General features: G+C 35.6%; 1 protein-coding gene across 6 annotated transcripts in view; it reads left to right on the top strand.

Moving 5' to 3' along the window:
* Positions 1-24,972, top strand: part of LOC150108632 (uncharacterized) — a 516,846-nt gene that overhangs the window by 335,237 nt on the left and 156,637 nt on the right. For all 6 annotated transcript variants that reach the window (XM_090390897.1, XM_090390895.1, XM_090390898.1 and 3 more), the window contains one exon: positions 19,795-20,745. In XM_090390897.1, the coding sequence (XP_090247023.1) occupies positions 19,795-20,745 (951 nt within the window). The remainder of the gene's footprint in view (positions 1-19,794; positions 20,746-24,972) is intronic.

Here is a 24,972-nt window from a genome sequence, read left to right as displayed (position 1 = left end):
CATGGTGGTGGTGACAGGGGACTGCCTTCTAATGTCTATGACTTCCTCAACTGGTACATTTGTAAACAAGGATACAACATCAAGACTTGCCATTATGTCTGTCTTGGATAGCTTAACATTCTTAAGTTTCTCCACAAAGTGTTGAGAGTTCCTTATGTAAGACTCTGATTGTCTGATTTTTCCTTGTAATAGGTTGGCAAGGTGTTTGGCTAGTAGATATGTGGGGAAGAATCTACCATCTACAATAGGACTGAGTGGAACGTCATCTTTATGTACTTTGGGTGCACCTAAAGGCGAGGTGTTATGGGATGCGAAGATTTTAGTTTTCTTTTTAACTCCTGGGGCCAACCATTCATATTGCAAATCAGAAGATTGGTTTCATTATGGTTATTCATGGTTGGATCTTTATTTAATATTTTGTACATGGATTGCTCAGATAGTAAACTATTGATCTTACTAATATAATCTTTGGTGTTCAAAATGACTGTGGAGTTTCCTTTGTCTGCTTTAGTAACTATTATGTCCTTGTTTTTTCTTAAGTTCCAAATTGCCTTTTTTATCTAAAGGAGTAGTATTTTGTTTTGGTGGTTTAGCTGTCGAAAGGATGATTGTACTTTGGAATCTTATATCATTAGCTATTGTCTCTGGGAGTGGATAAAGACCTTTCTCAATACCACATATGAAGTCCATTTTTGGGATGTGGCTAGGAGCAATGGAAAAGTTAAAACCCTTTTTAAGAATTTCGGATTCTTGTTTAGAAAGGCTGTAATCTGATAGGTTGAAAATCACTTTATCATCCGGGAGACACGGACTAGAATTGTATTTTTTCTTATAAAGTTCTTTAAATTTTTTTATTTGAGAAAATTTGCTAGACCGAAATGGTTTATTGTAACTAATTTGTATCATGCAGTCTATAATATTCCAAGTTGAGTAGTCTATACTGTTGGAAATATCATAAAATTTGTTCCGGCAATTAAGGTCAATTACATTTAATTCGTACCTGATATGCTAGATCCTTTCTTGAAGAAGGGCTAAGGAAGTTTTTTAATAGATCTGTTTTGCTTGTTTTGACCGAATATGTCCTTTGACAATAAGGAACTTGGGGATGATAGAATATTGTCTACATCTTGTGAGGAAAATTAGAAAAAATGAGTGTAAAACAAAAAAGACTTTCATATAACGTGAGTTATAAATTAAATGTGATAAATTATGCAAAACTATGTAGAGAAGCAGAAAGACATTTTGTCCACCACCAACAAAAAAAATGGTTCGTGAATGGAGAAAACAAGAGGAACAATTAAAACTGCTATGTAAACACAAGAAAACATTCCGTTCGCACCTAGATAAATGGCCAGAATTAGAAGTACAAATGAAAAATTGGGTAACAAATCATCGAAACATGGGAATATCTGTTTCTACGAAAATGATAATTTTTGAAGGTAAACGATGGACAACTGCTATTGGAATTTTAGATTTTACAGGATCACTGTCTTGGCGCTTTAGATTTATGAAAAGACACGGGTTATGGATGCGTACAAAAACCACTCTAGCCCAAGAATTGCCGGCTGACTATGAAGCTAAAATTATAGAATTCCATAGATTTGTCATATCAGCGAGAAGGAAATTTAACTTTGAACTTAATCAAATTGCGAACATGGATGAAGTGCCTCTAACTTTTGATGTTCCTTCAAATCAGACAGTAGATTCAAAAGGCACCAAATCAATAGTGATCAAAACAACAGGTCATAAAAAAACTCACTAACTACACTGTAGTTTTAGCTTGTTGCATGGACGGAATAAAACTACCCCCCATGTTAATCTTCAAGAGAAAAACTTTAGAAATGAAATACCTCGTGACATTATTATCCACGTTCAAGATAAAGGCTGGATGGACGAAACAGGAATGAAATTATGGATACAAAAGATATGGGCAAAACATCCAGGTGCGTTGTTTAAAAAGCCTGCGATGTTAGTGTGGGATCAATTCAGAGCGCATAAAACAGAATCAACCAAGAAGCTTCTAAAAGAAATGAATACAGAAAATGGAACAAATGGATGGCAAAGCCAAACCACGATGTTACAGTAACAGGATGTATGAAACGGCCAACAATTTCAGAAGTACGTACCTGGGTGAAAAATTCATGGGAAGCTGTGAAAGAAGAGACGATTATAAAGTCATTTAAGAAATGCAGGATAAGTAATGCGATGGATGGTACTGAAGATGACGCAGTTTTTGAAGGGAGTGACAATATTTCAGACGAAAGTAATAGGAACGGTGGCATTAACGAGACAAGTGATAGTACCGAGAGTGAAGATGAATTGAATATTGCTAATACAAATGATTGTAACAATAAATAAAAATTAAGTAAGAATTTGTAAATATCTTTATATAATTTTTTTGTTTTTTCTAAAAATTGTCTCATAAATTTGGGGTGCGTCTTATCGTCCAAAAAATACAGTATTTGCAGAAGAAAAATTTGTTTATTATAATTTTTCAGAATTTAAACTAGACTGGAAACCACAACACAAAATAAAAAAAAAAGCCATTATGTATTTCATTTGAGTGTATGGTTCACATCTGAAAAGTGTTTGATTTTAATTATTTTAAAATATAAATTAAAGATATCAAGAAATTATATACTTGGTTTAATCCTTTATCTAAGTGTAAGCAAACAAGTTTGCGCCTGAACTTCTTTCAGGACTGGGGCAACTCGTATAAAGAAGTTGACTTCAATCGCTTGCCTTAGTATCTTGCAAGCACATCTCCTTGCAAGACATGTATAATGCTATGCATTATGGGAAGGGTCACTACCCAGACCAGTTTCGACCTTTATTGAGGTCTCATCAGGTGTGACACCTTTTTGGTTACTTGTATATGAAAATATGACTTCTGTATTACTTCAACCTTAGTATCACCTCTGGGTATGGCTCCCACTGATGAGACCTTAATAAAGATCGAAACTGGTCTGGGTAGTGACCCTTCCCATAATGCATAGCATTATACATGTCTGCAAGGAGATGTGCTTTGCATTATGGGATACTAAGGCAAGTGATGTGAAGTCATTAGCTTCTTTATATGAGTTGCTCCAGTCCTGAAAATAGTTCAGGCACAAACTTGTTTGCTTATACTTGGATAAAAGATTAAACCAAGTACAGTCATACCCCGACTTACGTGAATCCGGAGTTATGCGGTTTCTTATATGTATGTATTCCCGTCCCGCTTCACGCCTCACCACTAGTCGTATCTTTCAGGTGCCGGCCGCATTCGCCAGTGTCGCACATGCTGTGAACAAGCACTGATGTGTTTCGCACAGTCTCCATTCATACACGATTTTTATAGTCTACAAACCTTGCGATTGTTTAATGTCATGTTCTTGATAAAAATTTTAACACATAAAAAATAATAATATCATCCAAAAGAAGCAAATCTGATTCTTCTACAGCTAGCAAGAAAAGAAAAACATTGACTTTGGAAACAAAACTCAACATTAAGGATTTTGAAAGCGGAATGAAAATTTGTGAGCTAGCAAAGAAGGTCGATCTACAGGAATCCACAGTAAGAACAATCATAAAAGAAAGGTTTACAGATTTTGGAGGACATAGATTCTAACGAGGAACGAATTGTAGCCACAAGGCAAGGAATAAAAAAAATCATTAGCTTGCTATGAAGAAATTTTACATGACAAGAAAAAGACATTATGCCATCAGACGAATCTATTAGATTTTATGAAACCATCGATATCAAAATAACTTTCTCTTTTTTATGTACAAAAAACTACAATTATGATTATATTTCTTAAAAAATATAGGTGTTTTTGTAAACCTTTGGTCCCAATTGTATGTTTGTATATATAAATTGCATGCAAAATTATACCCCGAGTTATGGGAATTCGACTTATGTGCTTTTTGTTGGTTCCACCTACCGTGTAACTTCAGGATTTTACTGTATATAATTTCTTGGTATCTTTAATTTATGGTATGACCAAGTGAAAAAACTTCCAACAATTAATTATTTTAAAAACTTTTTTACAATTTTTTTTCCTGTGATACTCATATTTATTTGCTCTCAAAAATGGTGAACTGCTTCTACTCTTGTTCATTAAGATTAAGATCAGGTTCTTAATTAAGATATTTCCTTCACTGATTGTGTTAGCATAGAAATTCTTTTTCTCTGATGAAAAATATTAAAATATTATAAAAAGTATTTTTTAAAAGATTGATTTTATCCATTGAATGTGGTACATGAGGCCGATAGTTTAATCACCTTCGGTAACAACATTCAACCTACAGTCAAGTTCTCAGGAAAGTATTCCATCTTTAAAAGGGAGGAGAAAATGCTAATGAATGAAATTCTGAGAATCCTAACTGTATTCAGCCATAATATGAAATATGTATTGCATAAAATAAATAAAAGCATGAATATGTATCTGTAGGAGAGAAGTACTGTTTAACCGCATAGAGACAGACAAATGATCTTGCAATATGCATGTACAAGTTATAACAAAATTAAAAATTGTCATAAAGAATTGTATAAACATTTTTAGTGTAGAAATATATATTAATTTCACTTATATCAGTTGTTTTTGCTGTGCAGTGGAATATGAGAGGGTAAGTTTCAAAAGTGCCTGTGTGTATACACTGTGCTTGAAGTTTGAATGGCCTTCAAATCTGTCTAGTTCCCCCTCCTTCAGTCCTCCCTTTCATCTCTCTACTGCAGTTTGACATACAGTGAACTGTGATTAAAGTTGTATTTCTTGTGTTATTGATTATCTAACTAGACAAGTATTTTACATATGTGTTAAAGCACATAAAACTGTGCAGTAATCAAATTTTTGACTCACAAAAATGTGAATAGTATTGAAAATTGCTATTAATTATAAGATTTTTATGATAAGTTGCATTGTTGGACACGAAAAACGAGGTGATAGAGTTGACATTAACAACCAATCACAAAGTGGGCAACTGATAACTACAGTTGTTGATTTCCATAAGCAGAAGCTGAGTGAGCAGGTAATCAGAGAATCTGTAAATACAGAGATCACTACCATTGCCATTAAACATTTGAGTTAGCATTAATCATCCAAATCACTACATCATTGAGCTGCTGTACAATGAAATGCACAAGGATTGGGTGTCATCAGGCAGTTAAATGAAGATGACAAGACTGGATGTTGTAATATTTAAGCAAACAGTGACAGACAAAGAGAAAGCAGTGCTTATTTTTCACAAAATCATGACAGGGAACAAAAGTTGAGTACATGAAAAAGTTGTGACCCTGAAACGAAAATTTGATCATTGAAATATTGCAACCAAACCTCATTGAAGGCCAAAAAGTTCAAAACTCCCTTCTGCCAGAATGTTAATGCTGTCTTTTGGGAGAGGAAAGGTGTAATGTTCACCAGGGTTCAGTTTAAAGAGATGATAATAAATTCACCAAGCTGTGTGAAGACCTTGATAGGTTGAAACAATGAATAATTATGATACAATATTAGCTTATCATAGTTGCAACATCACAGTGCAGGGCCACAGATGAGCGTGATAACTTTCATAGATATCAAAGAGATTAGATTTGAAGTTGTGAAACATCCTCCTTACAGGGTTCTATAAGACTTCTAGTTATTTCCTAAATAACTGAAGACATTCTAGGAATATGTTTTTCAGTATTTTTCTGCAAAAAATAAATATCGTATAAAATAAGAAACAAAATTTTATTTTCTTTACTAGTTTTGTGAAAATTCTTGTGTTTAACTTCATCAGGATAATTACACGAATAAGCTAAAATACAAGTAATAACAGTTAACACTCTAGTGAAAATATTTGAACTTGAATAATAATGGAACGCTTGCATTTGCTATTATGCTGGCTGCTCGTTTGTAGCTTGTATAATTACTGGTAGATATGAGTGTGTCATGATGAATTAATGAAGGCCAAACTTGATGTAAAATCATCTTTTTTTGTGTGTGTGGCACTGTAGAAAATTTCCATCATTTCATCTGATCCTTTGAATGCTCTTGAGAAAAAACAGACATCTATGTGAAGCATTTTTGTTTGTTGCATACTACTTGATGTTTTGTTTCAGTTGTATGTGCTGCCACCCTGATTTGTGTCTTCTTTCATTCTCAACGTTTTTGAAATGTTCAAATTGGTGTACCTCTCCATATCATGTAGTGTAAACCACAACTACAATTGAAGACACCTCTCAAAAGTATCTATTTTGAAAATGAAGAACAGTTCCAAGTAATGGTGAAAGTCTGAAGTGTCCTTAAAAACTTTTAACATTGTAGAGATGACATATCGAAAGGTTGGGAGATTATTTTGAGAAATGCTGTATAAAAATATATTTCTCAAACTACTTTTTTACTAATATATCTCTTGTGGGTGGGGAGCTATCACAATGGAAACATTACTTTTAGAATGCCTCTCATCCTGTACTATCATGTGCTAAAATATCTGAAATATTTTCAACTACATGGTCCTAAAGTACTACACTGTTTCATAGTGTTTCTGTTTGTGTTAATGCCAGAACATCATTTAAAAACAAAATTGTTAGAAGAAGAATTTAAAAAAAAAAAAAATTAAATGGTATTTTGGAGACTTATTGGACAGATTCCAGCAGATATATTAGCATCCAAAATGCAAGAATATTTCATTCCATGGGGGGGGGGGATACATGCAGGTGCAGTAATCATAGTTAAAAATCATTTAAATTCAGTAATACAAATTACAGGGTGTTCGGGATAAATTTGACATATTTATAATTAATTATATTTTTCCGTAAGTTACATGTATTAACACACACTTCTCTTCATTTAAAAGTTTGGACCCTTCTTCATTCATATACAAGATGTCAGAAAGGATGGATAGCTGGAACCCACCTGAATCATGGAAGAGAATAACTTGTATCATGATGATTCGTGCCCGCCATCAAAATAAGGATATTACGACTGCTGCCCAATGCTCCCTGAATACAGTAAAACAATCAGGCATGAACTAGAGACTTGCAATGGTGACTACGAGGATGTAGCAAGAAGAAAGATCCCTAGCAGACGATCTGATTGCGTTCGTACAGCAGAATTCCTCGCAAATCTGCAGGAACAGGTGTTGAAGAACCCTGGCATTGGAATTCGGGCTTTGTTCGTGGAGTTGCTAACTGTAGTCAAGCCCTGGATAACAAGGGTAGCCAATGGTAGGCCGTATGTATGGCAGCAGGATTCGGCCCCTTGCCACACCTCTGGGAAAAGTCAAAAATGGTTGTCTGAAAATTTCTACGACTTCACCAGTCCAAATGTTTGGCCTCCAAACTCCCCAGACCTTAACCCCATGGATTATTTTGTATGGGGCGCAGTTGAAAAAGACACCAATCGCACTTCCAGTAATACAAAAGCCCAGTTAATGGATAAAATTAAAACAGTTTTTGCGGCCCTTCCCAGGGAGACTGTAGCATCAGCTTGTTCGAGGTTCCGAAGCAGAATTGAAGCTGTGATCGATGCTAATGGTGGTTATTTTGAGTAAATCTTGTTGATAGTATTGTAATTAACTCTGCCTGTAATGTTTTTTTGTCAATTCATTAAATTTAATAGATACAAAGAAGATTTTCTTTTTCCTTACGAAACTGTCAAATTTATCCCGAACACCCTGTATCTCAGTATCACCAAGATTAATCTTGCAAAGATTAAAAAAAGAAAAAACATAATGTAAGTTTGTGCACTAGATTACTCTCGCAGAGATTATGAGTATGAGGAATTTCTTTCAAATTTCCAATTAGAAATTGATAATACTAATAGAAAAGCATGTTGATAATTACAGGGAAGCTTTAAGGAAAATAGTTAAATGTGGAAATTATGATAAAAACTTTAATAAAACAAGACTAGTTTCGTCGGAACGCCGCCTTCTTCAGGTGTGTAAATAACTACAAAAGAACAGGAAAAAATAAGTTACAAAACATGGACTTCTCATATAAAACAAATTGGGAATAGCAACAGTCAAATTTGAACTGGTGTTCACAAGATAGGTCTAGCGTGAGGCATACCTGAGTGGCTACTGACTCGAGATTGCCAGAATTGAATCACTGCGCTGTGAGCGTCAGGTAAGCTGTAGCTTAAATTATTGTTCATGTGTGATCGGTCAAGAACTATATTTTTAGATTTAGGATACGCCTCTCTAGTTCGTCACTGCATTTATGGATAGTGGTCGTAAGGTTCCAGTCTATCTGGTGTTGGCACTCTTCTAGATTGGAGTTAGCAGAGAAAAGAACATGCCTGGAGAGTGTGCTTGCACGAGTTCTTTTATAAGAAATGTCACATTGATGCTCCTCAAGACGTAGTGAGACAGACTTATCGGTTTGTCCATAAGGTTTACCACAGCTGCAGATGATTTTGTAAACTCCTGGAAAATGAAGTTGGTTGTGTTTTTGTTTGGGTTGACTCAGGAAAGAATGAAGTTTTGGTTGGGTGGTGAAGTAAGTTCTAATGTTGAATTTCTTCATAATTTTTGCCAGTTTTGGTGATAGAGAGCTTACAAACAGCAATTGGATGTGTGTGTAATAGGATTGGAGTTATCTTCTTGCTGCGGTTGAGGACATGGATATAGACGTTTAGTTATGCTTCGAGATGAATAGCCGTTATTTAAGAATGTGCTTTTGAGGTGGTCAAGTTCTATTTGAAGATCTTCTTCTAAAATAAGAGATCTCGCCCAATGGGCCAGAGTGGAAATAATACCAAGTTTCTGTGGAGGGAGGTGATGAGAGGAGACATGTATCTGTCTGTGTGAGTAGTTTTATGAAAAATCTAAAATTTGATACAATCAAGCAACCTAGTGATCTTTCAATCCAAAAAAGGCGAGTACGCCGTTCATCTCGAGTTCTGATGTGAATTTGATGTTTTGGTGACGATTATTCAAATGATCTAGGAAGGATTGTAACTCCTCTAGACCATATTCCTAGATGAGAAAGATATCATCCATGTATCGTAGCCACAGCTAGTCCACTTGTTTGTTTATATATTTTACTTTCAAATGAGAAATAGCCGGAGTTTATGCAATGAAATAATAGGGCAAACATTTTTTTGGAAACTTTGTTTTTCGGTAGATTGAGGACTTCTTCTGTGGGCACATTTGTTGAAGAGAGAAACAATATCAAAACTAACCATTCTGTCAGAATCCTTGAGTTTTAAATTTTTTTTATCTTAGATGTGAAATCTTCAGAGTTTTTGATATGTGAGGAGGAATTACCAATGAGATGTTTTAAGGAAGAGGCAAGGTATTTGGACAGGTTGTAAGTGGGAGAGTCAATGCCTTCAATAATTATTGATTATAAGACTGATTATAATCAGTCTTAAAGGAGTGTCTACCTTGTGGATCTTCAGGAGGCCATACAAACAGGGAATTAGGGGATGAAGAGAGCGTAGAGCTAGCCTGATGTATCTAGGAAGTTCTGAAGTAGATTTGAGAAGGTTGTTGGCTCGGTTATGAAGTTCTCTCGTATGGTCACTTGGTAAGAGAGAGCAAGTATCAGATATTAATAAATCATTGATCTTGGTACGGTAATCAGATCTGTTTAGGATTACAGTTGCATTACCTTTATCCGCTGGTAGAATAATGATTTCGTTGTTATTACGAAGATGGTGGATAGCTTTTCGTTCAGCACAGTAAGCTCTCTATCACCAAAACAGGTGAAAATTATGAAGAAATTCAACATTAGAACTTACTTCACCACCCTACTGAAACTTCGTTCTTTCCTGAGTCAACCCAAACAAAAACACAACCAACTTCATTTTCCAGGAGTTTACAAAATCATTTGCAGCTGCGGTAAACCTTATTATGGACAAACCGATAAGTCTGTCTTACTACGTCTTGAGAAGCATTAACGTGACATCTCTTACAAGAGAACCCGTGCAAGCACACTCTCCAGTCATGTTCTTTTCTCTGCTAACTTCAATCTAGAAGAGTGCCAACACCAGATAGACTGGAACCTTACAACCACTATCCATAAATGCGGTGATAAACTACAGAGGCATATCCTAGAATCTAAAGAAATAGTTCTGGACCCATATTACCATCACTCATGAACAGTAATTTAAGCTACAGCTTACCCGACTCTCACAGCACAGTGATTCAATTCTGGCGCTCTTGAGTCAGTAGCCACTCACGCTAGACTTGCCACGCGGACACCAGTTCAAATTTGACTGTTGCTATTCCCAATTTGCTTTATTTGAGAAGTCCATGCTTTTTAACTTGTTATTTTTTCCAGTTCTTTTGTAGTTATTTACACACCTGAAGAAGTCTGCGTTCTGACGAAAATAGTCATGTTTTATTAAAGTTTTTATCATACCTTTCTCAGTATTCCTAGTCAGTATAATTATTATTTAAAAAAAAAAAATAATATATATATATATATATATATGAGAGAGATAGTAACAAATACATTTATGAGAGGGAGCTTTCAGGGAGCTCGCGAAAGCTAAGTACAATTTTGAATGGAAATTAGAATATATGTTAAAATCATAACGTAATATTGTCTAAATTTGGTAGCTTGTTGTGTCTGTGTGATTTTGGTGTAAATTCCGTTAATTAATTTAGTATTTAACGATACGTTTCATAGATTTGAAATTTGAATATGGCGCCGATGCGACGTAAGATAATGGCGTCCAAAAATACGACGCCATTGTTCAAAAACTATAATGTGAGAGAATTTGTCCAATGTGATGTGTGTGTGGAATGTATGCATTCCCGAATGAGACTGGAGTTTGGATTGAAAGTGATAGTGGTGGGAGAATGTGTAAAAAGTGTATGCAAAGTGAGGAGTCGAAGTATGTGTCAGGTTGTGAGACAGTTATGGTTGAAGAAAGCTAGAATGCGAGTGAAAATAGTGGCTTGATAGGGAATTGCGGTGTACAAGATGGCAATGTGAGCGGTGATCTAAGAAAGCGTGAGAGCAATTATACAGAAAGAGAAAATGGTTTGAATGATAAAAAAAATAAGGAATTATTTGTAGGAAGTGAGATCGCTAGGTTGCGCGCAGTGATACAAAATGCTCGGCGGCAATTAGAGCACCTACAAAACTCTTTCTAGAGTGATTCGGCTAACGTAAATAAACAGCATGTGAGAGTTTCCGAAATGAAGGAAAGAGTGTTGTGTTGTGTGGTGACTCGTTATTAAGAGGAGTAATAGATGGGAGTGTAACTAAATCGTACTTACCGGGTGCGAAATTTAAGGATGTAAGTGAGAGTATTAGAGTGCAAAAACAGAGGGTGAAAGAATTAATAATTGTGGCAGGTACGAATGAATTGAAAGGTGATAAATTTTTTATGAGAGAGGACTTGAAAGTATTGTTAAAGGTAGCGAAAGAAAAGAGTGACAGAGTTAGAATGGTGAGTCTGTTACCGCGGTATGACAGAGAGGAGTTTAGAAGGGGGGCCATAATCGCAAATGACATAATGCGCAGGTTATGCGAACGGTGTGGTGTGGAATTTGTGGACGTGTGGAATGAGTTTGATGGGCGAAAGGACTTATACAAGATGGATGGCCTGCATTTGAATGGACTTGGTGTGCGGAGACTGGAAAAAGTGTTGCTGAATGAAGTGAAATGGATGTGCAGAACCAGGGAAACTAGAACTACCAAGGAGGGGGGGAAGTGGATATCCAGACATCAGTGAGACAGTTGAGTGTAAAAATGTATATGATGTACCTGAGCCAGCACTAAGGACAAAAAATGGGAATGGGACATTTAGAATAACGCATCAAGATAGGGGTGGGACAGAGGGATCACTGCAATTCATGTATACTAATGCCAGGAGTATTAGGAACAAGAAGGAAGAATTTTTGGCCTTGATTGGCTCTTCCTGGCCACAGGTTATTGGCATTAGTGAAACATGGCTGAGGGAAGATGATATAGTTAGTGGGATAAAATGTGTAGGTTATAGTGTGTTTAGGAGGGACAGAGAGAATAAAATTAGGGGAGGAGGTGTTATTGATGATAGCTGATGAACTGCAGCCAAGGAGAATTGAAGTATTGCAGGATAGTGAAAGGAGCTCATTTGAGGCTATTTGGTGTGAGATTGACACTGGCAGAATAAAATATACAGTTGGGTGCTGCTATAGACCAGGTGATGGAATAGATGGTATGCATAAACAAATTAATGAAATGAGTGGAAGGAGGGTAATTATTATGGGGGATTTCAACTATGGTAACATTGATTGGAAGGAGGAGAGGACACATGTGAGGAAGGAAATGGATTTTATTCAATTATTAAGGGATAACTATCTGAAACAGCATGTAATTGAAAATACTAGGGGATGTGAGAGTGCTTGACCTGGTAATTGCATCTCAAAATTTGACTGTAATGAATATGACCATGTTGCCACCTATTGGTGAGAGTGATCATAAGGTCTTGACCTGGGAGGTGGCTAAAGGTGTGCAATTTGTGATTAAGACAGGGTATATGTGGAATTACCGTGCTGGCAAGTATGACAAGCTTAGGAGATTGCTTGGATCAGTGCCATGGCATGTACAACTGCAAGGGCTGGACGTCGATAGAGCATGGGAAGTGGTCAACGAGCATTTACAGGAGGTTATGGCTGATTGTATACCTAAGGTCCGAAGAGTGAAACAAGTAGGGGTTAAATGGATGAATAACACCATTAAGCTTGAGCTGCAAAAAAAGAAACAACTATGGAGGGAATTTAAAGAAAGGGGTGACCTGCAGGCATACGAACGGTATAAAGTGCAGGCCAGAAGGGTAACGAGTGTGATAAAAACAGCAAAAGCCGATTATGAAAGGAAACTAGCTATGCAAGCAAAAGAGAATCCCAAACAGTTCTTTCAATATGCTGCAAGCAAGAAAAAAACTGTACATGGAAAAATGATTTTAAGGAATGACGATGGTAAAGAGTTCACTGAACCAGTCGATATAGTGGAGTTACTGAGCGCGCACTTTGCAAAAGTATATCATCCAGGTGGTGACGTTGAAAAAATGAAGGAACCATTAGTTTATACGGGAATTGTGATGAATGAAGTGGAGGTGAATAGTCTATTACAGAACCTTAATGTGAATACATCTGTGGGATTGGATGGTATACCGGCACAGGTCTTGCATGAAGCGGCTAAGGAATTATAAGTGCCCTTGACCATGTTGTTTAATCTGAGTCTCGGGTCTGGCTTAGTCCCGAAGGCGTGGAAAGAGGGGAAAATAGTTTCACTGCATAAAGGAGGATCCAAGACTATGGTTGCAATTTACCGACCGATCAGCATATCAGGAGTCGTTGTCAAGGTCTTGGAGAAAGTAGTCAAGGGAAAAATACAGGAATGGATTGATGAAAAGGAGATACTGTACAGAGGACAGCATGGCTTTGTGAAGGGTAGATCATGCCTCAGTAACTTGCTCAAGTTTTATAACAAGGTGACGGCTGAACTGGATAAGGGAAATGGGTTTACAGTGATACTGCTGGACCTGGCAAAGGCGTTTGACAGGATACCACATGGAATTCTAATCCGTAAACTACAACATATGGGAATGGATATAGGTTTGGGGAGATGGATAGCTGGGTGGTTGATGGAGAGATATCAAAGAGTATTTTATTCAGGAGTAGAGTCCAAAAGACGGCCTGTGACTAGTGGTGTGCCACAGGGTTCTGTTCTTGGACCACTGCTGTTTAATCTGTTCATTAACGATATAGGGAAGGGTCTAAGTGGGACAGTTCATTTGTTCGCTGATGATGCAAAGTTGGGTAGGGCTATAGTGAATGCAGAAGATGTCAAAGTCTTGCAAGATGATTTAGATAGATTGGAGTTCTGGACTAAGGAGAATAGATGTCAATTTAATGTGACAAAATGTAAGGTTATGCATTTCGGAGTGAAAAGATTAGCAGCAGTATACCACATTGGTGGAACTGTACTCCAAGAGATTGATGAGGCCAGGGACTTGGGAGTGTTAGTGGATAGGGAGATGAAGTTTAGGGGGCACATTGCAAAAGTAGCTAAATCAGCTCATCAACTCACTTGGTTGTTGAAAAATACCTTGATGAGCAGAGACAAGCAAGTTATTGTACCTCTGTACCGAGCCCTGATAAGACCTCATCTCGACTACTGTGCCCAGATTTGGTCACCTCGGTTCCTTCTTGATGGGGAGGAGGTGGAGAGGATCCAGAGGCGAATGACTAAGATGATAGCAGGTCTGTGGAATGAACCATATGAGAACAGGTTGAAGAGTTGTGGGTTGCAGAAACTAGTTAATAGGCGGAAAAGGGGAGATATGATTCAGACATTCAAATTGCTAAAAGGATTCTATAGGATTAATTCAGAGGATATTTTTGAGATCAAGACTGGTGGTGGGAGAACTAGGGGACACCCATGGAAGCTGGGCAAAAGCGTTGTTAGCAGGGGTGTTAGAGCTGGGTTCTTTACTTTTAGAGTGGTAAATGAGTGGAATAAGCTGCCAGAGTCTGTTGTGGGTGCTATGACAGTGAGCGAGTTCAAGGCAAGGTATGATAGATACTGTGAGAGTGTTGAACAGTTGTGTGAACATGATGTTTAGGGCCTCCCTCGATGAGTCTAAGGACTCCCTGGAGTAGCCCGTAGTAATAATAATAATAATACATCTGAACTTCACCTGATGTCAAAACTAAAAACTGTATTTGATGCATTTGATTATATCTTAGTCAACACAAATGGTAAACATCATTCCAAAATTTAAAAATTTAAGTGAAACAGAGATGGATTTTGATCACTAAATTCTCTCAGCAAAAAATAAAGCTTAATTTCAGACCAACCACAAATAGAAAAAGACCTCTAAGACTGGACATTTGAAAATTAGAAACCCTAATACACGAAATGCATTTCAAGAAAAAAAATAATAATAAAATGGAAACCTTGACTGTTAAAGCCATAGAAGAATTTGAGAAATGCAATTGTAGATAATAAAAAAAAAAAAAGAATGTTATAGGGGAAAAAAAAGAGAGAAACCTAATTATAATAACAATTGTGTTTCTTCTGAAATCATACACCTGTGAATTCAACAGAAGATGATAACTTACTACTCAGAACACATTTCAATTACTAGAAAATCAAACACTTAAAAAAAAAATAATCTCATCTAAATGTAGAAAAGCAAAATGAATTGGATATGTGAAAAAAGCAGGTATGTCATAATAGAAATTTAACATACAGCACAATTTTAATAAAATAAAATACAACTTTCAAAAACACCAAAACCTATACAATTAAAGATAAAAGATGTAATCTGATTCTTTTATCAGATTTTTATAAAAAAGTTAACTGAAAATTATGAATAAAGTTTGATAAAAATAAACCTCTTCTCTCCCCCCCTCCACCAGATATCATAATCATCGAATTCCTGATATGTATCTTCAGGAGGTGTACAGGATATTATGATAGTACTACATGAAAAATGTTGATTAATTTTAACGGTATAGATGTAAACACCGACTGATAAGAAAATAACTATTTATTAACTTATTGCTGATATTTCGGTGGTATTCTATCCAGCATCTTCAGAGCACAAAAACAGTTTATCACAGTATGCGAGACAACCACAATCCGATATTACAATGGAACTAGTTTGAACAATTGTAACGTACAACACAAAGACTAAAGTCTTAATTAGGCCTCATCTATGTTGAGAGGAAAAATATAAAAACAGAGAGAAAGAGAAATCGGGTATTAATTTGGTCTCACGATGACTGTCTCTCAAATCTTTGGAAAATTTATACAGCCATACTTGTTGAGGTTTGGAGTATGTTTCAAGACTTCTGCTGATTCCAGGAACAACCTCTCTGACTTGTAAAAGCTTCTGTGCAGCACTTTTCACTTTTGTTTTTTCCAATTGATCCTGTGTGCAAGCGTATCTAAAGCATGGTCTGTTAGACCTGACTTGCCAGGTCTAACAGACCATGCTTTAGATACCCTTGCACACAGTCAGGCCACTAACCAGATTAGTTTCGACCTCAATAAATGTCGAAACTAGTCTGGGTAGTGGCCCTTCCCTTAATGCATAACATTACACATATCCGCAAGGAGATGTGTTTTGCATTATGGGAGATACTGAGATAGGAGTGTTAGCAGCTTGCTCCACCTTTGCAAGGAGTTGCCCGGTGTTGTACCACTTTACCCCAGTCCTGAAGATACTTTCAGGCGCAAACTTTGTTTGCACACACTTGGATAAAGGACTAAATTTATTATAGTCTAACCAAGTGAAAAATAAACTTTCAACATGGATAATAGTCTATTTCAATTGTCAGATATACTGCAGATTAACCCTTCTTATCCTTATCCTGCTATTCATGGCTTGTGATCATTCTCATAAGTATTGTTTCCAAAAAAAGATGTAAGAAAAACTGTAGCCTTACAAAGAAGTAACTTTTTACTGAAAGTTTATACAAAGAAAGTTGTGAAGCCCATATCCACAGACCAAACTTCAAACAAGAACAACTGTAAATAAATAACTTTTTTTTAATAGAAGACCAGAAGATAAATGATAAAATACATATACAAAGAGCCAACAAGTTTCACTAGCCACTGTCTAGCATTTTCAAGGCTGAACTGGTGTGAAAACAAATGCATTGAGTTACATTTCAAAAAACATACTTTAGTAACTGTTAGGCCGTTACATTTGATTATTCTGTTGGAAGGGGTGCATGTGTTCGAAAGCTTCAATCAGATACCGGTACATGACCACGTGTTTTATAGTTGTTTGCATATTGTAATTCTGTTGAACTGAGAGAGATGATGAGATTTTTCCATATGTCTTTAAGAACAATGCCCTGATTTCTATTTAAATTATTGCCTGTGCGTAGTACCACAGCTGCTTCTTTTAAAGTTCTGTATCTGTAGTCATTCTTGATGTAAGGCATAGAACTGTTTTTCCAATCTATAACGTGATTTGATGTTGAGAAATGATGTGCTAAACCAGATGTGATGATTCTATTATGATTGACATCTCCCACATGTTCCTTCTGTCTTATTTCAAAACTTCTTGAAGTCTGACCAATGTAAGAAAGGCCACACGTGCATGGAATTTCATATACTCCAGGACATTTGAAGAAAGGTACCTCATCTTTAGGTGATCCTAAGATTTGTCTGATCATGGTAGTTGGTTTAAAAACCACTCTGATGTTATGAGCTTTTAACATTCTTGCCAATTTTGTGGAAACTGAATTAATATATGGAATGACAGCTGTGGACACATATTGGGGTACTGTAACACGTTGTTGGTGGTTATCTTTAAATAGCCATTTGTTTAAAATGTTAGAAGGGTATCCATTAAGCGATAGAGTGTTAGATATTAGTGACAGTTCTCTCTGTATCTCTGTTTCTTTTGAAATCGACCTTAAGGCTCTATTACGAAGCATGTGAATGATGCTGTGTTTTTGTGATCTATGATGGTTGGACGAATAATGTAGATATCTACCAGTATCTGTGGGTTTCCTGTAAATGGACAGTTGGAAATTGTTATCTTCTTTTTTTACTAGGATGTCAAGAAAAGGAAGTTCTTTGTTCTTCTCTAGTTCTATAGTGAATTTGATTTTATTGTGTAGTGAGTTGATTTTGTTCAGAAATACGAGAAGGTTTTCCATGGTGTCTTTCAAGAACAACTGTCTTAAACTTTCACGGTTTTGCCAAGTCATCCCAAGTAACACTCCTCATTCCTGTGTTTCTTGAATTAATAATTGTTAAATGAATAATATCAGCATGTGACAGAAGGAACTCGAGCTCAAAAAGTGTTAGATTTTATTATAGTGTCAGAGGGCATTTCAGTTAAAGACATAACTATTCTGCCTCTGATTGGTAACAGTGATCATGCAGTACTCACTTGAGAAGTGGCTAAATTTATACCAGAATGTGTCCTGAGAGTTCAAAGAATAAATAGGTTAGAAGTTAAATGGATGTGTAATCTTATCAAGCAAGAGATTCATAAGAAAAGGATGATGTGGAAGGAATAAAGTCTGCATAAGAATGATGTCTGTTATGAAAATTATAAGCAGTAGGACAGAAGAGTTCACAACTGTTATGCAGAAAGCTAAATCTGAGTATGAAAAGGAGCTCACTCTTCAAGCTAAAGACAATCCCAAAGAATTCTATCATTATACTCTAAGTAAAAGAAAGAATATATATAAAAGAACAACTACTGAATGCAGATGTGCTGAGGGTGACAGATGCAGAAGAGGTTGTTCAACAAATGAGTGCCCATTTTGCTGAAAGCTATCAACCTAGTGTATGCAAGATTGAGTTCACTGCTACCTCCTCACTGGATGAAGAAACAGTGTATGAGGAGGAGATATTTGAGCTGTTGCATAAACTAAATAAGAATTCCACAATAGGAACTGATGGGATATCACCACGGATACTAAAAAGAGTGTTCAGCTGAACTGGCTTTTCCTTTGAACAGGCTATATAATTTGTCTCAGAACAGGGAAGATTCCACAGCAGTGAAAATAATGTATGGTAATCCCATTGCACAAGGGTAGTGCAAAGACCGATGTATCCAACTATCGACTAATCAGTATCTCAGTATTGGTGATGAAGATTTTGGAAAAGTTGGTTAGGACTTACATTCAGAAATGGGTTGACAGTGAATCTCTACTTTGCAATGAACAGCATGGATTTAAAGGAAGGTCATGTTATAGCAACTTGCTCGCCTTCAATAATATTATCATTGAGTTAAACAAGTGGAATGGATACACCATGATACTTTTGGATTTTTCTAGGGCTTTTGACAGAATACAGCATGGAACAATGTTGCATAAATTGGAGAATATGGGTTTGGATTATAAAATATTAGTGTAGATAAAAGGATGGCTGGCTGACAGATATCAAAAAGTAGTATACGGGTATGTGAGTCTGCAAGATTTAAGGTAACTAGTAGTATACACATTGTATCATTCCTTGGTCCACTGTTATTCAATCTGTACATTAATGATATTGGAAAGGATTTGACAAGCAACATACAGCTATTTGCTGGTTATGCAAAGATATGTAGGGTAATTAGGAATGCGCCTGATATGACATAGTAGTACTTACAGAATGATTTGAATAGATGGGAATTGTGGGCACGTGAAAATGGCTGTCATTTCAGTGTTAATAAATGTAAGGTCATGCACTTTGGCGTGATTAGATATCTAATGTCATATTATATTGGTGAGGTGGAATGGATTGCCATTGATGTTGTGTGGGCAAGTACCGTGAATGAATTCAAGAACAGGTATAGCCTTCCTCAATGAGCTCCTGACTCCCTGGAGGTCTCTCTTAATAATAATTATAATTTATTATTTTAATTCTAATAGTTGTAAATGGAGCTATCCTTGTGCAATTAATAGCATTATGTTGTCACACAAGCTTCCATTTTAAATGTTGTTGAATATGTTTATCTCTTGTCATATGTATGCACTGACAATGGCTAGGAAATCTAGCTGATAATTCTGCAAGTAATAAATATTATTTTTTTCCTTATGTAAGTATCATTCTGTTGCTAATTTGTATTATGTCATCTGCTTACATTTTTATATTTAGTTCAGTTCATGAGTGGAGTTTGCTATAAAAAATAGTAACGAAGGAATGTTTATCATATCTGGCCACATGAAGGCATGTAGTGTTCTGTTTAGCTCTTATTGCTTAGATGTCAGCCCTATGATGCATTGTTCAGTTGTTCCTTTCTTTGTAATTGATTTAGTCTTGAGTGCAAAATTGCCTGAGACCAATATAAACATAGCCTGAATACTCTAGGTAAATAGTAAAACATGTAAAAAGAGTAAAAGCCATTATTATAATACTTTTATCTCTTTCAGGTGACTCAACCTGTGCAAACAAGTTTGTCAGTGCCTCAGTTAAAGATTGCCTTGGCTCAGGATGGAAGTGTTATTTTACATCCTCATACTACAACTACAACTACTTTATCAGTATCCCAGGAACAGATGAACACTCATCTTGTTCCATCTTCTGGTGCTGTGAACTCATTTGATACAAATGTGTCCAGCAGTATGCCTATTCTTTCAGTCCCAATTATTACTTCTGTTCCTTCATCATCTTCTTCCTCCTCCTTGACTTCTGCATCCTCTTCAGCCTCCTCCATTCTTAGTCAAGGACATTCTGCTCTGTTAGCTAGATTAAATACAGCCCCAGCTGTTAGTGTTCCTGATGTAGTAACGTCTATTGCTTTACCATCTGGTTTGGGAAATTGCATTGCTTCATCAGTTACCACCACAACTATAACTACAACCACAACCACTCTGTTACCAATGACTGTTCAAAGTATCAATGCAAATGCTCTTCCTGTTACTTCCAGTCAACCAACACAGTCTCTCATTGCTGTATCAAATTTACATACCCAACCTATTGTTCAGGATACAGTCACTGTTCCTACGAACAGAAGTACAAAAGTGATCAATGCCACTACAGCTGCATTATCTTTGTCGTCGTCATCACTATCAACATCACCATCATCAAAATTGCAGAATAAAGTAAATCATGTGATAGTTGGATTCCAACCTGTGAAACTTGCACCAGGACAGCAAACAACTACTGCTGGACAGCATTTACCACAAGTAGTATCAACATCATTATCGGGAAACATTACGTCAGGTGTTTCTGGAAACATTACAGGACAACCTATTTTCACTGGGACAGTTAAAGTCAGCCAAGCAGAAACTCCATTTATTGGAGTCCAAGATAGTAACTGTAGTAATGTTTCATCAGGCCATAAATTAAAAGCAGTGCAACTGAATGTGCCAAATCAACAGGTGTGTAATTTATAATTTAGGTTTAATTGTAATTTATAATATTGTAATTTAGGTGTCTCTACCTAACAACATGGAATAATATATTATTCCATGTTGTTAGGTAGAGAAATTAATAGGTTTACATTTTGACTTTGTCACTCAGCCTTAATTTTGTTTTTTGTACTACTTTACAAGTTAATTTGCATGAGAAATAAGTTAAACTAATGAAACACAATCAACAAGTCATTATTTATGCAGTACAAAAAAGAAGTATAAAAATGAGAGAGGGAAAACAAACACAAATCAAAATTGATTGCATTAGGTAATATATATATATATATATATATATATATATATATATATATGGGAATAAATTTTTAACTTGGGTATATTGTATATTAGGATAACCAAGCAATTTTATATGCTTGGTTATTTTAGCTCCTAATCCCAAGTATGCAAACAATTAAGTTTGCGCCTGAAACAAAGTTCAAGTCTAAAGATGGTACAACACCTGTGCAACTCATTGTAAAGGTGGGTAAAGCTCTGATCACTATTCTTAGTATTTTCCCATAATGTAAAGCGCATCTCACTAGAAGATGTATAACTGCAATGCATTATGGGTGGGGTCACTACCCAGACCGGTTTCAACCTTTTTTGAGGTCTCCTCAGTGAGTAGCTAGACCCTAAATACCAAGGTTTGAGTAATACAGAGCGTTATCAACTTTACCTATATAAGCTTTACATTATGGGAAAATACTAAGAATAGTGATCAGAGCTTTACCCACCTTTACAATGAGTTGCACAGGTGTTGTACCATCTTTAGACTTGAACTTTGTTTCAGGCGCAAACTTAATTGTTTGCATACTTGGGATTAGGAGCTAAAATAACCAAGCATATAAAATTGCTTGGTTATCCTAATATATATATATATATATATATATATATATATAAATTCGTTATCATTGTTGATATTATAAATTACTTAATTTGCAGATAAACATGAATCTTACAATAATAAGTATTTGTGTGATAAACTTTTTATTTCTTTCTGTGATCGAGTTTTGATTATAATAATCATAATAATTAAATATGCTACTGAATATTTAATTCTTAAATAAATCTTATGGTGGCATTCTTTTCTCTGCTCTTGGATTAGATTATTAAGGGTTTGATTTATAGTTCTTCTTTTTCTCTTCAAGGATTAGGTATTTGCCTGTTCCAGCTTCACTGATCTTTCCATCTTGTCGCTTGTCTCCCTCTCTCTCTCTCTTTTGCTTTGGTCTATACCTACCCACCTCTTTTGGTAGCCGATATCTTTCCATTTCTCTCTATATTCCTTGATCTTTTCATTTATGGTATAAATATAGTTCTTTTCTGATGTCTTCATTTCTTATATGGTCCAATTTTGTGCATCCTTTAATTGTTCTTAAAAATCTCCTCTCTGCAGCTTGTATTTTACTTTCATCTTTCTTTTTAACCGTGGGAATGGCCATTACTTTATAAAATTTCAGCTGAGTATCTCCTCTTATTTTTTTTATTCAGCACCTTTTAATTGTTTCACAGATTTTCTGAAATTCCTTTATTTTTTCATCTGGATCTTTATCTTTTAGATATATTATTATGCAGCCTAAATAATTAAACTGTATCATCTGTTCTATTATTTTATTTTCTATAACTACTTTTGATCTAACATGATCCCAACCTTTAAATGCCATGACTTTTGTTTTCTTTTATGAAGTTTTTAAATTGTGTTGTTGGCTTATTTTGTTTAATTCGTAAACTGATTTTTGAAGGTCGTCTTCATTGTCTTATAATATAATCTGATCATCTGCATACAACATTGTACTGATAACAGTTCTTCTGGTAAACTGAATATCTTGTTTTATTGTTGTTTTCCATATTTTAATAATCTGATCAATATATTGAATAGAATTGGATATGAGCTACCTCCCTTTCTGACACCCTAATTTATTTCAATCTCTTCTGTTAATTTATTACCTAACTGTATTTTTGTATCTTTATATAAACTTTGTATAGCTTGTAATGGATATCCTTGTTTTTTCATTCTATTCCATAGTTTTTCTCTGTGTATTTTATTTTATCAAAAGCTTTCTCATAATCTATATAGGCCATATGCATCTCTAAATTAAATTCTCATCTTTTTTTCAATAATTTGTTTTAGCACATAAATATTGTCTATGCATGATCTTCCATGTCTGACACCATTTTGTTCTTTTGGGAGTACATCAAACCACCATAAAATGGTGGTTTGATGTACAAGCTTCTGTGCTAAATCAGCCCATGTTTTCTTCAGGGCTTGCTACAGTTTACATCTGAGAGCTGCTCAACTTTTATTCTCTTTAAAACTTGTTTACATGTTCTTCTTTACAATATGAAATTCAATTTTATCCTGCTCAAGACTAAATAGTGATCACTTCCAAATTCAAATCTTCTGCATATTTTTATGTTGGAACATTGTATTAGTAATAACCACTCCATGTCCTGAACAGAAACCCAACAGGCATTTACCATTATTATTAGCTTTGCTCTTTTCTCTAAATTTTCAGAAAATATTTCTGTATGTCTGACAATCATTTCCTACTCTGCTATATTGGCTTAAAAAAGATAAACAATTTCCTTTTCAATTCCAGTGCACTTACTGCAAATAAATGAAAATAATTAAGCTCAAATTCACATTTTAAGTACACACACATACTTTATATTTCATTTGTTATTGTATTTTCATTGTTTTCATTACCCCCCCCCATACATATATTTATTTACATGCTCCATCTCCTCATTATTGATCCTAAAAACTAAGGATATCCACGTCTCAGAATAGAAAAGATTCCACAGGAGTGGAAAGCATGTATGGTAATCCCATTGCACAAGGGTGATGCAAAGACTGACATATCCAACTATTGATGAATTATTATCTCGAGAGTGGTGGTGGGGGTAAAGATTTTGGAAAAGTTGGTCAGGGCTCGCATTCAGAATGGGTTGACAGAGAATCTCAATCTCTGCTTTGCAGTGAGCAGCATGGATTTACTAAGGGAAAGTCATGTTTTAGCAACTTGCTCATATTCTATAATAATGTCAACATTGAGCTAGACAAGGGCAATGGATACACCATGATACTTTTAGATTTTGCTAAGGCTTTTGACAGTATACAATAGGGCTGCCCAAAACACGGCCCGCAGTCAATTTTGTGCGGCTCACATGTGGGTTTTGGTTTTCACGAGCGAAAAAATAAAATAACAATTTGAATCAAATGTATATTAGATATTCTGATTCTACCACTAATCAATAATCTCGACATTGGTAATTTTATTTGGTGTTTTTACTTCACTGTATACCCACATGTTTTTCAAATATTAGATGTGTCAAGGAAGTGTTCTTACACTTTTTATTTCACACTAACAGAAGTGAAAAAGGAGAAGATTTTTTCAAAATTACTATCAAAAGAGAGATACTTGAAATTGAGAAACTTTGGACTCAAGATGTGCTCAATACTCAGGAGGACATACTGTCAGAGTTGAAAAGTGTGAAAGCACTTTTCAACTCTGAAATTTATTAAATCAAAGTACAGATGTTTATTGACAGATAATACTCTTGCAAATTTACTGTGATTGGCAACTACAAGCATCGAAATTGATATAGGTACTTTGGTAAACGAAGCCAAAGTACCACAGAGCTCTCGCTAAAATGAAATAAACAATTATTGTTTCTTGTCTACTCTTTCAATAAAAACTTTTATACCCACCATGACTTTTCTTTATTATGAAATTTTCGAAGTGCTTGCTAAACCTAACTAATGGTAGGACTCTCCAAGTAATTTAATATATGTACTGTATTTATTATTCTGGATGCAGCCCTCGAATTATCTAAGGTTGGATAGCCCTGGTATACAGCATGCAACATTGTTACATAAATTGGAGAATAGGATTTGGATTATAAAATATTAGTGTGGATAAGTGGATGGCTGACTGTGACAGATATCAAAAAGTGGTATGGGGGGGGGGGGATCTGCAAAATTTAAGCTAACTAGTGGCGTACCACACAGATCAATCCTTGGTCCATTGTTATTCAATCTGTACATTAATGACATTGGAAAGGCTTCTGCAGGTAACTTACAGCTATTTGCTGATGATGCAAAGATAGGTAGGATAATCAGGAATGCAGCTGATATGCAATAATTGCGGAATGATTTGAATAGGCTGGAATTGTGGATATGGGAAAATTGGTGTC

The sequence above is a fragment of the Typopeltis vanoorti genome, chromosome 3 (genome assembly GCF_054136105.1).
Source record: "Typopeltis vanoorti isolate ZY-2024b chromosome 3, IOZ_Tvanoo_1.0, whole genome shotgun sequence".
NCBI classification, from domain to species: domain Eukaryota; kingdom Metazoa; phylum Arthropoda; class Arachnida; order Uropygi; family Thelyphonidae; genus Typopeltis; species Typopeltis vanoorti.
This window is presented reverse-complemented; position numbering and strand designations above follow the sequence as displayed.